Below are 13,466 nucleotides of genomic sequence, written 5' to 3'. Positions count from 1 at the left end.
ATGTGTGGATAACAATAATCAACAGGTAATTTGAAAACAGTTCTGTACATTATAAAATATGAAAAAGGTTTTAAAGGAATGGCTTATAATACATAGTTTTACAAAGATTTTAATGAAAATAAATCTTTTTAAATAATAAAGCTCTAACACTCACAATACAATAAAAGCTTGACTATCAAGAAAGCACAAATGTTGAATGCAGATCCTTGAAAATTCTGGATAGCTGAGTGCATAGAAAACGCAATTCATGATTAAAAAAAAAAAAATTTCAGCACTTTCTAATTATTCATATCTACACTAAAAAGTTATGAACTTGTAGACGACTTTGGAGAGAAATGTTCCTTTGAGATCTTTACATCTATTTCAACAATGTATCCAGTGATATTTTTAAAAAATCCCCCCCCCCGTACAAGACATGCACACTTTTTTTGGGGGGAGGGAATGGTTCTCACCATGTATACCTTTTGTTCTCACCATGTATACAGTGATCTGCTTTCACTAAAAAACCAAACCAGAGAGTTGCACAAAATTGGCATCACTCGCAATTTCAGCACAAAAAAAGAGTCACATGATGACTTTTAGTGAGCCACGTTCTACTCTAAAGCTATATAGAAAGCAAAGTCTGAGATTTTACAAAAGTCAACAAAAAAAGATGATAAAACCACTATGCTAAAAACATGTAGTATATCATAAATCACTATGCTAAAAATCTCTGGAAGTGGAAAGCCATCTTGAAGGATGTTACAAATATAACTGGGCTGTCACTTAATACTCTCTGCCCAAATTGTGGATTGGCAACATGGAGCATTTTCTCATCAATATTTTATTAGGACTTTTTGGTGTGGCTATAGATAATCAGAAATGGACACTAAAATTTCCAGTCTAAAATTATAAAAACAATCAGTATATTTGCAATTGGAATATGAAAAGCCTATATTTAAAATTATGCAACATATTGTATACAAGAGGATACAAGACTGCAATGTCATCAGCAAAGCAATCCACTTTAGCTTCTGCACTGATGTGAGAATCAATGGTACAGGAGGAAGAGAACAGGACTTAACACATAGCCCTGTGGGAATCAGTATGTATCAGTAAGTATCATCTGCCCAAGTATGATGAATTTTTGAGAAAGTGCCATTTAATTTGAAATGAACTGTTAATTCTATTAAAAGCCAGGCAATTAAATTTGAAAGGACATACCATCAGGTGGAGGTGTCGGTGGCCAAAACCTTAAATTGTTGACTCCTGGAGTAGATGGAGCACGGAATGGACTGGTAGGTGGCGCAGGTAAAGTACCAGTGAACATGCTACCCAGAAATGGAAAGCTGGAGCCTACAAAAAAAAAAAAAAAAAAAAAAAAAACTGAATTATATTTATTACATGTACACATCAAGTAAAATGATTAAAAAATACCATATTGATGTTATATTAACCTATTAGACATATGGTTCATTCCATGACCTCTAATACTAACTTTAAAAAATCGACATTTTTGGTCAAGGATTAAACACAGCATACATTTTTAATACTATTTTTTAAAATAATTTATAACAACATATTAACTTATCAAAACATTTAAATTTTCTTGAAAACCTATATATACACATATATATGTATGTAATAAATTCAAACTCATATATATATATATATATATATGTAATAAATTCAAACTCAGAAGCAATGACCAGGAAAATTGGAGGCGAAGGCAGATTAAATCTTCAGCTTTACTTTTAGCAACATGTTGCGGTTACAAACAAGTCGGCACATTAAATGTGCCTGTTCCAAAAGGTTACATTTTCAATAACTTTGTAGCAAAAAAGAAGAGGCAGACACACAGCAGTGTAGCTAGGCCAAAGCGTGGAAAGAAAGTGCGTAATGTTCAGAATGAAATCTCAAGTCAGACTGAATTAGTTTTGGTTCTCAAAGCATTTTGATTGAATGGTTAATAGTGCTGTAAAATTATTATTGGCTGTTTAGTTGTAAAATTATTATTGGCTGTTTATCATTGGAGTTTTAATTCCGTTTACATCACCAGAATTACGTAAAAGTCATATGACATAGATTTTTCTCGAAATGATGCAGTGCAGAGAGGAGTTACTATTTTTAGAATAGAGAAGGGAATTTAATTTATACTGCTAATTTAATCTTTTACATATTCTTTTTCTTACATATATATAAGTTTCAGTTCTCAAAATTTTGAGTTCAAGTTTCGAATTAGCATTGTCATCAGAGTTATGCAAGTCATGTGACATAGATTAATCTAGAAATGGGGTAGTTCAGAAAAGTTATTACTACTATTAGAATACAGAAGAAATATCCAAATCACAAACGAGGATTTAAGAGGCTATCATTAAATTAAATTATAAAACTGTTTTACATATTTTTACATATGCTTAAATTGGGGAAAATATGTAATAAAGATTTAAAAAAATTTCCTTGCATAATGTTACAAAGGCATAATTTATAAATATTGATCAGCAAATTAATTGTACTGCAAAGCATAAATGAAGTCAACAGAATTTTTGTATACGGAAAATATGAACAACAGTAAGAAAGAAAGACTGCAAAAGTTATGAAGCAAACATGTCAATCATTCGGTTTTTACATTAAGTTCTTGAAAATAAGATTCACTCTCACACAGCTCCTGGTTAATACACTCAAACATTTGGCGGTTTGAACCTGAGAATCATTCTTCTACATTGCATTAAGTTCCATATTCAGATGGCAAAGCATATTTTTTTTGATTAATACCTGGAATGACAATTTATGGAAAAAGATTGTTTTCATATACCAATCTCAACAGCTTAAATTACCACTTCAATGTGCCATTTCCACACCCACCGTTTCATCTGGAAGGCAGTGCTAAGGAATATGAAATGCTACATACAGTTCCACACAACAGTTCATTGATCACAGCAGTAAATACTCGTGTGAGCAAAAATAAGGATAGAGCAAAGTTAAATAAGCTTTCTGCTTTCAAATTTTGTCCAGACTTCAGTTTAAATGTTACTCAGTTAGTACATACTAGTAACTTTTTTAGGGGAAAAAAATAATCCACATTAGAATAAGTTAATGAGCATTTTTAATCATAATGCTCGTCAACAGACTTAATAAGTACCATCTTGTCAAAGTGCCAAATTGCAATTAATCTACTGTTTCAAGTTAAAACACTTATTATATGCTAAACACATTTTTGGTAAATTAATGATTAAAATTTTTTAGTTTTATCTCACTCATCCATGCATATTTTATCTAATAATATATTAATTATTAAATAATATGAAGAAAAGTTAAATCAGAAAATAAGAATACTTAGTTTATTTTTCAAAAACTTTTTACAGAAATATAACAGGATTAGAAGCTATAATTTTTCATTAGTAGGTTCATGGTGGTCACTGGAAACAAAAATTGAAACCATCTCTATGTTTAATGGTGAAAGGAATACAGGACACACGAGTACTAGCCTTTTTATGAAATACTGCCGTTTTCCATGAAAATGGTTCATCTCATTACCAAATGAAACTAACAGTACGATATTCTAAATTTGAGCTTCTAAGTTCATATTAATTAGTAAGATTAGAGTGTTCTTTTTTAAAATTTGGGTTGATCTTTACAATATGGTAACTGGTAGTTTGGCGACATTTTGGAGGCGATAAAGGTTACTACCTGGGACTTTGGTAATAATGTGAGCAGTACTCAGTTCCGATTACGCATTATTTTGCGTGAGGGAAATGAGAGATCATGGGATATGTCATGTGATATTAATGGACGAATTACGGTTCTTTAATCGGAAAAGGGGGGAAATCGGGAAAAAATGTGGAAATTTTGTATTTAGCTTTATTCTGTGTTGTGTGAAACAGTGTTGTGTAATTTTTGGATCCCATGGCCCTAACTAAAGTGATTCGAAATGGGTATTTAGGCATTGTGATAAAGAGAAGTTTGCTTTTTATTTAGCGGAGGAAGTATGGAGGAAAAATTCGCAGAAAAAATCTTTGAGTAATTTTATTGAATGAATTAGAAAAGTGTATCCGCCACGTAATCAAGATTCTGAAGAAGATTAGGTAAGTTAGTATTTTTAATTATTTGAGGATATTATTTTTATGCATTGTTCTAAATGTAAGGTGGAAAGGAATTTGGTATTATTGGGAAAATTGTTATTAGCAATGATTTAGTTTAAAGTAATTAGGATTGTAAGGTAATTTTTATTAATTTAATGTATGTGCTCATTTATATTTTAAGTAGTGTTTTTGAATTTAATTATATTTTAATGAAATGATAGTTATTTTGTGAATTTTATGTTTGTAGGAATTTGGTATACGTTTAAGTTGAAATAAACGTGCATGGAAATAATTTAAATATTTGATACTAAGTATTTGTAATACTTGCGGTATGAATTCGTTGGTGACGTGTATAATGTAATAGATGATTTAGAGGTAAAAGTTTTTGGATATTTTATTTATTTTATATGTGGAAATGTTCATATTTGTAAAGGGTAAATACTTTTTCGCGATCAGGTAATTTCATATATGTTCTTTTTACCGGGTTTAAAGATTGAGAAAATTGTCATGTATTTTCGTGAAATTTTTCTAATTTATGAGAAAAAAGCAGTGTACATGGATATAGTGAAGAGTGTGTGCAATGCCATTTTTGTGCAATTCTGGGATGTTTTTTTAAGTAAAAATAGGTCGACATGTACATGGTTTAGTGATATTTTAATTAAATGATAGTTATTTTGTGAATTTTATGTTTGTAGGTATTTGGTATACGTTTAAGTTGAAATAAACGTGCATGGAAATAATTTAAATATTTGATACTAAGTATTTGTAATGCTTGCGGTATGAATTCGTTGGTGACGTGTATAATGTAATAGATGATTTAGAGGTAAAAGTTTTTGGATATTTTATTTATTTTATATGTGGAAATGTTCATATTTGTAAAGGCTAAATACTTTTTCGCTATCAGGTAGTTTCATATATGTTCTTTTTACCGGGTTTAAAGATTGAGAAAATTGTCATGTATTTTCGTGAAATTTTTCTAATTTATGAAAAAAAAGCAGTGTACATGGATATAGTGAAGAGTGTGCGCAATGCCATTTTGTGCAATTCTGGGATGTTTTTTTAAGTAAAAATAAGTCGGCGTGTACATGGTTTATGTGTATGTGTTATTTTGAAAAACGCGTAAGGTGTATGGTATTGTGCACTTTTACCCAATTTTGCAGTGAATATTTGTCATGATTAAGCAGTTTTGTTTGATAAAATTTCTAGCATAAGTGTAATTCGGCTAGTAGATTGTTGGAAGAAGTGTTCAGTAGATAAGAAGAAAAGAAACATGTCTTTACTCTGTGAAGACAAAATGGCGGCGGGGAAAAAAAATAGAGGGTTGCTGTAGGAGAGTTGGTTGCCAAATTTTCGCCAAAAAATCGCCAAGTTACCATAATGTAAAGATCAACCAAAATTTGAACTCTTGTATTACAGTGGAAAATTTATTATGTAATATTGAAATATTTCCAACTGAAATTTGAGCTCTGGTATTAAAGTCCCAAATAAGGAAAAAAAAAAAAAAAACCTCCTATATTAGACAGCAGATTTATTACATAATATTCATTTTGAAATTCTTGTATTAGAGTCCCAAATTAAGAATTTTTTTGTGTGAATCAAGTAGGCTTGCATTCCTTTATTTACTCTAGTAACCCTTCAATAAGAGCAATCTTGGCAGATTTTTATTGAATGAAAGCACATGTTTCTATTTAATATGAGAAATATAGTTGACTTCTTTGAAATAAAATACTTTATGTCATAGTTAAATTTCTAATTATAAAAAAATAAATTGCTAGATCGCCCAGGCCAACTTATATTCTGAGATGAGTTAGACGAGTATGCGCTACTCACAAGTAAGGTCTCATAAATTAAAAAAATAATTACTGGAATTCAGTTTTGTGATGAGAAAGAAGTTAATTCTAAATCAATAAATTGCTAATCACAAAGCTAAAGAAAGCCTGCCTTAGGAAATGAAAAAATAAATGCATGGCTCTGGAAACAAGGGCACTCATATTAGAAAGTGACTTGAATTGCAACATCAAGAAATACGGGCTAGAAAATCAGCAGTAAATATAGTAGAATCGAGCAATAAAATCCAATCAGCAGAAATTGCTAAAGTTTGATGGAAAAAAAAGAATGAAATGGCACTTATTTAATAAATTTCGAGAAAAGAGCTGAAATGTGTCAGGTCCCTAAGAATGTGTGGCTTATCTTTTGGGTGTTTTACTTGTCGAAATTTCCAATATGTTAGCCAGAGAACCCTCTGAAGATGCAACTAAGTATGATTATGTAAAAAAATCTAATCTAGACATATTACTTCTGGTCAATTACAGCTGCAATTTTCTTTTATGCAAAACTCCGAATTTGCAATAATTGTCTCTCCAATGTTTGTCCTATCAATTTACAGAAATCGTCTCTTTTGGTACCTTTTGCATATTTTTATGAATAATTTATCTTTCTCTGTTTAGTAGCCCCAACATATTAAATTCGATTTTATCTCTTTTAAAAACTTCCCAACAAGAAAAATTAACATTTTCTAAACTTTACAAACTTTAGAGAAATAATTTATAATTGTTACAGAAATAAAACTCTTCAAAAAATGTCAAGTAAAAAAAAAAATTTCTTACAATAAAATTAATTAAAAAAATTAAAATAAGTAGTAAATAGTTATCTCAGTATCGACAACACAATTCAGTAATAAAGACTATTATAACTTGAAACATTTCAACAAGTAAACAAGCATATAAAAAACACCGGCACGATTAAAAAATTACTTTTTGAAAGTTACTGGAATTAGTACATATATATATATATATATATATATATATATATATACTGGAAAATACTCTTCGAACATTTCACCTCACTACAGTATATTATCAAGAATCTTTCTCCACATGAATTTCCTTACTTTGAGCGGCAAAAAATACCAAACAATGGCGATGCAATAATTCCACTGTCATTTGAAAATATATTTTTCAGATCGGCGTGCCAGTATCACAAGAAAATGATACCAGCACACCGATACAGATAGAATTCAACATTCTAATCTGTATTTAATAATTATGATGGAATGATTGCCCGAAATTAGCAATTCATGCAGTAAATATTCTATTAACAATTAACAGTTTTGTTGCCACTGAAAATAAAAACTCCTCGATACTTGGGAGTGCAAATTATTATTAAGTGCGCAAAATATCTTTTTACCCCAGTAATATAATATACCAATAAACTTTACTATAATTATCAACCATGTTACCCAAAAATAACATATAGTTAAAAAGTATTTTCTGCTGCATAATTCTCTCTGATAATTCATCTGGCAGCATTTTTAATACCACGGCAAAACAAATGATGTTTGATTACTAAAAGTACGTAGTAGTACCTCACGGACTGGAGGAAACGGCGTTCGCCAAAGTCATCACCTCCTTTCTTCTTGCTCAAAAGCAAGATTGCTACAGATTGCTACGTAGTAGTAGTAGTCAGTATGAAAATGTCTCGCAGATGCAAAATCTTTTATGACTCATTTTAAAAGCACTATAAAATAAAGCATTATTTGATAGTTTGTTTCTACTTCGAGGATGAAAGACGACTTCCGTGGCGCAGTAGTTTATCACAGTCGACTACGATTAAGAGTTTAAATCCACCATCTTTTTTTTAGCAACAAACAGCTTTTTTCGTTGATAAGTTTTTATTCTTTTTTTTTAATTAATTACAGAAGACCATGTGCAGTGAAAAGATAAAATTATCGAAATAATGGGGAGGTGCAACGCCATAAAGAAAACACAAATTATACATTAATCCCAGGGCGTCGGCAACTTTTTTTTTTTTTTTTTTTGGTTGCAGGTCAAAATCAACCAAAATGTAAGACGTTTCAGGTCACTGGTATTTTCATTTTAGAACAGCCTTTTGGGTGAATGAGAAAAATTTTTATTGAGAAAATAACTACAATACGCTTTAAACTTCAAATATAAAAATTAAAATTAAATGTATATTGTCTGGTTATTGAGAAAGTAAGACATTATGAAGAACTATTAAGATGTTGTACATTATTTATGCATTTCAGCGTAAATTTGAGTCATATTAAAAAGTACTTGTTATATTAAATTCACATGTTAAATATCAACCGCACATATATATGAAAGTTTGTTTTTAACTCTAGATCTAGTTGAAACAAACATACTTAATTAAGTATCGCTAACTAAAATGCTATTCATTAAAATGACTGCAGTGAATTTTAAAAAAAAAAAAAAAAAAAAAAAAAAAAAAAGAAATTCTGAAAGATTTCAGATTTTAAATTACTTCCAATTGGGCGTTTTTTTAACGTTTTGTGTGTTACCTTTATTTATTAAATATCATGTTCTTCACACTTAAATCAAAAATTTCAGTTCAATAGCAACGTCGCAAAATAATTTTAAAATGAGTCTGTTTTTAGAATTTCCGATACACAGTTGCACGCGCTGGCGATAAAAAGCTCCCCCCCCCCCGTAGATTGTTGCCATTGCTCACTTTCAAATCGTTGAGTTTGTTACTCAAAAATTCATTAAAGTTTTACAAAATATAAAATCGATAATAAAATAAATTCCAAATTTGGTCTTTCACATGCCCATATTCGTAGGAGGATTACGTCATTCACACTTCGATGGCTCTATGTACCGTTGTTTTATACCAATGCGAGAAACATACATACATTTATGCAGATTCTTCATTATTTAATTTCTTCAAATATAATGCAGGACTCTAACATTTGGTAGCAACAGTTTGCAAAGTGAAACGGACATTTATAGTGATTCAACGTAAAATCGCAAAACGAAAACAATAGTCCTTCAGTTACAAAACCCCTTTGAACTAATAATAATTATTATAAAAACAAACACAACTGGATGAACTTTAGTTTTTCTCTTCGACACCCAGTTTCAGCAGCTTCCCTGATACTGAACTTGTGATGTGAATTTAATTAAGCCTGGCTAATTGTTAGCCGTCTTAAACGAATACAAGCACCTGAATTTTCGTCTGTTAAGCTGCTCCTGTTCTCTTAAAATAAATTTCATATGTGGGAATATTTGTTCGCATTTTAAGTTGACGGGCGGACAAAATGGCAAAGCTAGCTTTTTTTGGAATTACGGATTCGGCATTGCCAAACTTATCGATCTCTCCTAAATATTTATTAATACGTCTAAATATTTTCGAAATCTATTAAATAGCTGAAATCGGGGTAACATACTGAATACTGCGAAAATAATACGATCTTTTGCATTCAGATACGATAGGAGAAATTCCAATTATTCAAACTGCAGATATCTAAAATTCCAGTTATTCGAATTGCTTTCCTTTCAAAGACAGATAAAATGAAACCTTCTGATAATTTAATTGTGTGTGTGTGATATTTTTCATTAATGCGCCTCCCCCATCTAAAAAAGTTCTTTTGATTGTTTTCATCATATATACACGGAAAACTACATAGGTAAAAATTTAATAATATATATTATATTGCTATGTTATTTTACTACTTTACGTGAATAAAAAGGATATCGTCTCAGTTTACCTTTAGAATAAACTGTTTGTTATTTTTTAACATAAAAAATTACATTGCATTAGTATAATGAAATTAAGAATAAGATTATGTTTGGTTTATTTAATTATGGCAAAGTAACTACGGTTACGGGGGACTATGCAGCTATACCTAAGGGGAGAACCGCCTTTGTGGAGGACATTCTTAGAGAAGCTGGCTAGTATACACATTACACATAGGGAAAACCACGAAAACGCCCATGCAGCCACCCCGTCCGTGGAATTCGAACCTCAGATCGAATTACCAGTGTTCAGCGACTTTACCGCTCGCCCACTAGTGGGCCAAGAGAACCAGATTAGACTTTCGGCTTTAGGTATATGCGTGCATATAAACTTTTACATTGTTTTGTTTTAGTGTAAACAGAAACGGGTTATATGTTTCGGCAAACAAAAATAGGCTTGTTACTTAATTTTGTCGAAAAATGTGTTATTTTGTCTTATGGAAATAAAACTGCATTTTTAATTACATAATCTGCGTTGAAATAAAATAATATAAACGAAAAAATATATAACTTTCTCCCGATAACTGCAGCAAATACGCATTTCTTCACTAGGGAAAAAAGTCCAGTTATCCAATTTTTTTCAATTATCCAAGTGGTTGTGGTCTCAGATAATTCAGGCACTTAAAAAAATTCTATTGCACTATAATGCTCGTTGAAATTCGTGAAAATTCGCACCTAATGTTGATGAATATTTATGCGAAATCCACCGCGACATCTCATGTATTGACTAATATTTCCTTTTACAGTTTCGTTTGCGTGTTCTTTAAAAAAAAAAAAAAGAAAAAAAAAAAAAAAAAGAAAGAAGAGGCAAATGAAATGAAAGAAAGAAAGGGAAAAAAAAAAAAAAAAAGCTCTGCTAATGGGCAACAAGTTAACTTTCTAATGCTCAAAATTAAAAACAAGACTTTAGTAAGAATTCTAGAAAAGTCAAATCTTCCACAAAAGGGCACACAGGCGCTAACTGATGAATAATAATTAATAATTATTAGTATAACAGGTCATAGCCCCGAAAAGATTCAGACCGATGGAAACGTAACCATTTACAGAGACTTTACTATCGCACAGCTTTTCGAATAGATTTAACAAACGTAATTTTCTAATATTAACAGAGTTACAAATCAGTGACACACATGTAATACGCACAAGACGATACACTTTTAATGTTACTAGCCACATGTGAGGCCAGGTGCCAATAATAGTTATTATAAAAAAGAATATATATACAGGGTGTTTCATAGATCATGGGACAAACTTGGAGAGGTGGCGGAGCATACTAAAACATGCCACTCCTCCAACTTTGTCCCATGATCTATGAAACACCCTGTATAATGATTTTAATGTATCTAGCTAATATGGTTTCATAGTTTCATGGCCCAGTTAGTAATAAATAAAAACTGAAATGAATCAGCGTTTATTGCTTTTAAGTCGTTTAGTTTGTAAATTAATAAGTGAATAAATTTGCAAGAGAATTTAAATAGATTTTTCTTAGTTTTTGCTAAACAACGTACTACCGTATACCTACCTACCTACCAACTTTGTGTGAATATATTTTAATACAGGTAGGGATAACATTTCTTTTAAATCCTCCAGTTTGTTCATTAAATTAGAAAGACAAATATATCGCGTTAGTGGCAACACACTTCTTTTATAACGCATTAAATTTGAAATAAGCTCTGCAGAGTGGCAACACAAAGCTTTTATACCACTGAGTTTTGTAATTAAATTTGAAACATAAGTATCTTTCATTTTTTTGAGTGGCAACACATTTATTTTAAATGACTGAATCTGTTAATAAAAAGTTCATTAAATTCGCAATAAATAAATTCTATATAAATAAATTCAAAATTTGGTTTTCGATAGAGCCATGCTCGGGTGGAATACTTTGTGTGTTCAAAATCTGGGCCATTCAATTTATTACACTTATAAATATATATATATATATTTTTCTTTTTTTAAATTTAAAAGGATTTTACACAAAGCGTAAAACAAAAAGTAGCATTCCATACAGTAGCAAAGCGCATTTTTCTTGCACAAAATGTATTTTTAAATCATCGGTGTTAAAAACACCATCTTAAATTATTGAATATTAATAAAAATACAAAAAAATGTACTACCTTAGTCTGATCTTTCATTAAATCGCAAAATGTAACTCCTTGATTCTAATCTCTATCTCTTGAACCTATTATTAAATTATAAGGTATTTTCTCTCTCTTTTCTGCATGTCTTTGTGGTGTAAGTGGAAAGCATACTCTATACGTATACGAGAGGTACAGGGTTCATCCCCGCGTGGGCACTGTACATTTTCCACGTCTCCTGCTTCAAAATAACCTAATTACAGTAGCGCCCGAACTAAAAGATGGTGCATGATTATTCATCACCACCAGGATTTGAAGAATGGGTCTCCCAATCCCCAGTTGGCCTTTAAAAGGGGAAGTATATAAGGTATTCTCTCTCCTTCCCGCATGCCTCCGTTATGTAACTGGAAGCATACTCGACGCGTATTCCAGAGGTTCAGAGTTCGAATCCCGGAGAGGGCATGGTATAGCACCACGGTATATAACGTACTAATCCTAACGAAAACTTCTGATTTACGAAATAAATTCTGGTAGTAACTTATAAGAGAATCTAAATTACCAAAAAGTCATACAGTTTTCAAGCAATTACAGAAATTTTGTGAAAACACTTTTAACCTGCTTCAGCAGATAAAATTCCCTGACTCATTTTACGAATGTAAATGAGTTGAATTGAGAGACAACAGAACACGGCAAGGAAGTGCAAACCCAGTTGATATCAGCCATCAAAATTAGAAAGTGAATAATAATAATAATAATAATAATAAAATCTTAAAAGTTTCAAATTTTAACGATCGCCCAAAAGGATTCCTAAAGCATTTTACGTACTTGTTAAGCTCGCAGTCTACCGGTATGTTTTTGTACTCACTACTGCTAACCCCACTTTTTTTTGTCTTTTTAGCTTTTATTAAGCATCGGTTTCTTCGCACTTTATGCCACTACAGTTCAATAGCAAAATAAAAAATACTTAAAGCATGTCTTAGAATTCCTAACAGACTGTTAGAAGTTGCTATGCATATTTTTATATTCGCTATATTATTCTGCAAGAACTAGCCGCTCGCGAGGTCAGCTCCCTGAAATAGTTATTATAATAAAGAAGAAAAAATATCTTAAGAATTACACTTATTGCTTTTAAATCGCTTAGTTTATTATTCAATAACCTTCCAGATAAAATTTGAAACTATCTTAGGCTTTACTAAATTTCAACAAACAGGCACGTCGGAGACAATTTTTTTTTTATTTCCCCTCGCGGCAACACATTGTTTTCATAGAGCCGAGTTTGTTAATTAAAACTAAAAGATAAATATGTTACATTTTTCCGAATGACAACAGTCTCGTGCGCTGGAGATAAAAATATTTTCATTTCGATATGCGGAAATCTAGATATGCGGAAATTCTAAAGATATGCTCTTTCTAAACATTTTGTGATATTTGCTGTTGAACTGAATTTATATGATCTAAGTTCGAAGAACATGACACTTAATAAAGACAACAAACAAAACGTTATAAAAAGCCCCTTTGGGCGTAATAAAATATCTGAATGCTTTCAGATTTTAAGTATTTATTTTTAATATTTTTTTCCCTCATTTGCAGTGCTATTCTATATTGGTTTAGTTACTCTGCTAGTTCTGTAAGCCTCGTGGTTATACTTCATGGAACACGAGGAGTTAGAGTTACGAAAGTAAGTAAATTAATGAACTAAATGTGGAATTTTTCTTGTGTAAGATTTACTTCCTTTTATTTCGTAAGTTCAAATTTTGCTTTTAAAACAATCCTTTCCT

At 30.9% G+C, this 13,466-nt stretch overlaps 1 protein-coding gene across 6 annotated transcripts in view; it reads right to left on the bottom strand.

Moving 5' to 3' along the window:
* The window catches only part of LOC118199512 (uncharacterized), a 497,225-nt gene that overhangs the window by 111,198 nt on the left and 372,561 nt on the right, over positions 1-13,466 (bottom strand). For all 6 annotated transcript variants that reach the window (XM_085814058.1, XM_085814057.1, XM_085814061.1 and 3 more), the window contains one exon: positions 1,204-1,335. In XM_085814058.1, coding sequence (XP_085670184.1) covers positions 1,204-1,335 — 132 coding nt within the window. The remainder of the gene's footprint in view (positions 1-1,203; positions 1,336-13,466) is intronic.

This window comes from Stegodyphus dumicola, chromosome 3, assembly GCF_044657685.1.
Source record: "Stegodyphus dumicola isolate Sdum_Otavi_A_Nest chromosome 3, ASM4465768v1".
NCBI lineage: Eukaryota > Metazoa > Arthropoda > Arachnida > Araneae > Eresidae > Stegodyphus > Stegodyphus dumicola.
The sequence above is the reverse complement of the archived record's forward strand: the minus strand, read 5'-3'. Positions and strand labels throughout refer to the sequence as shown.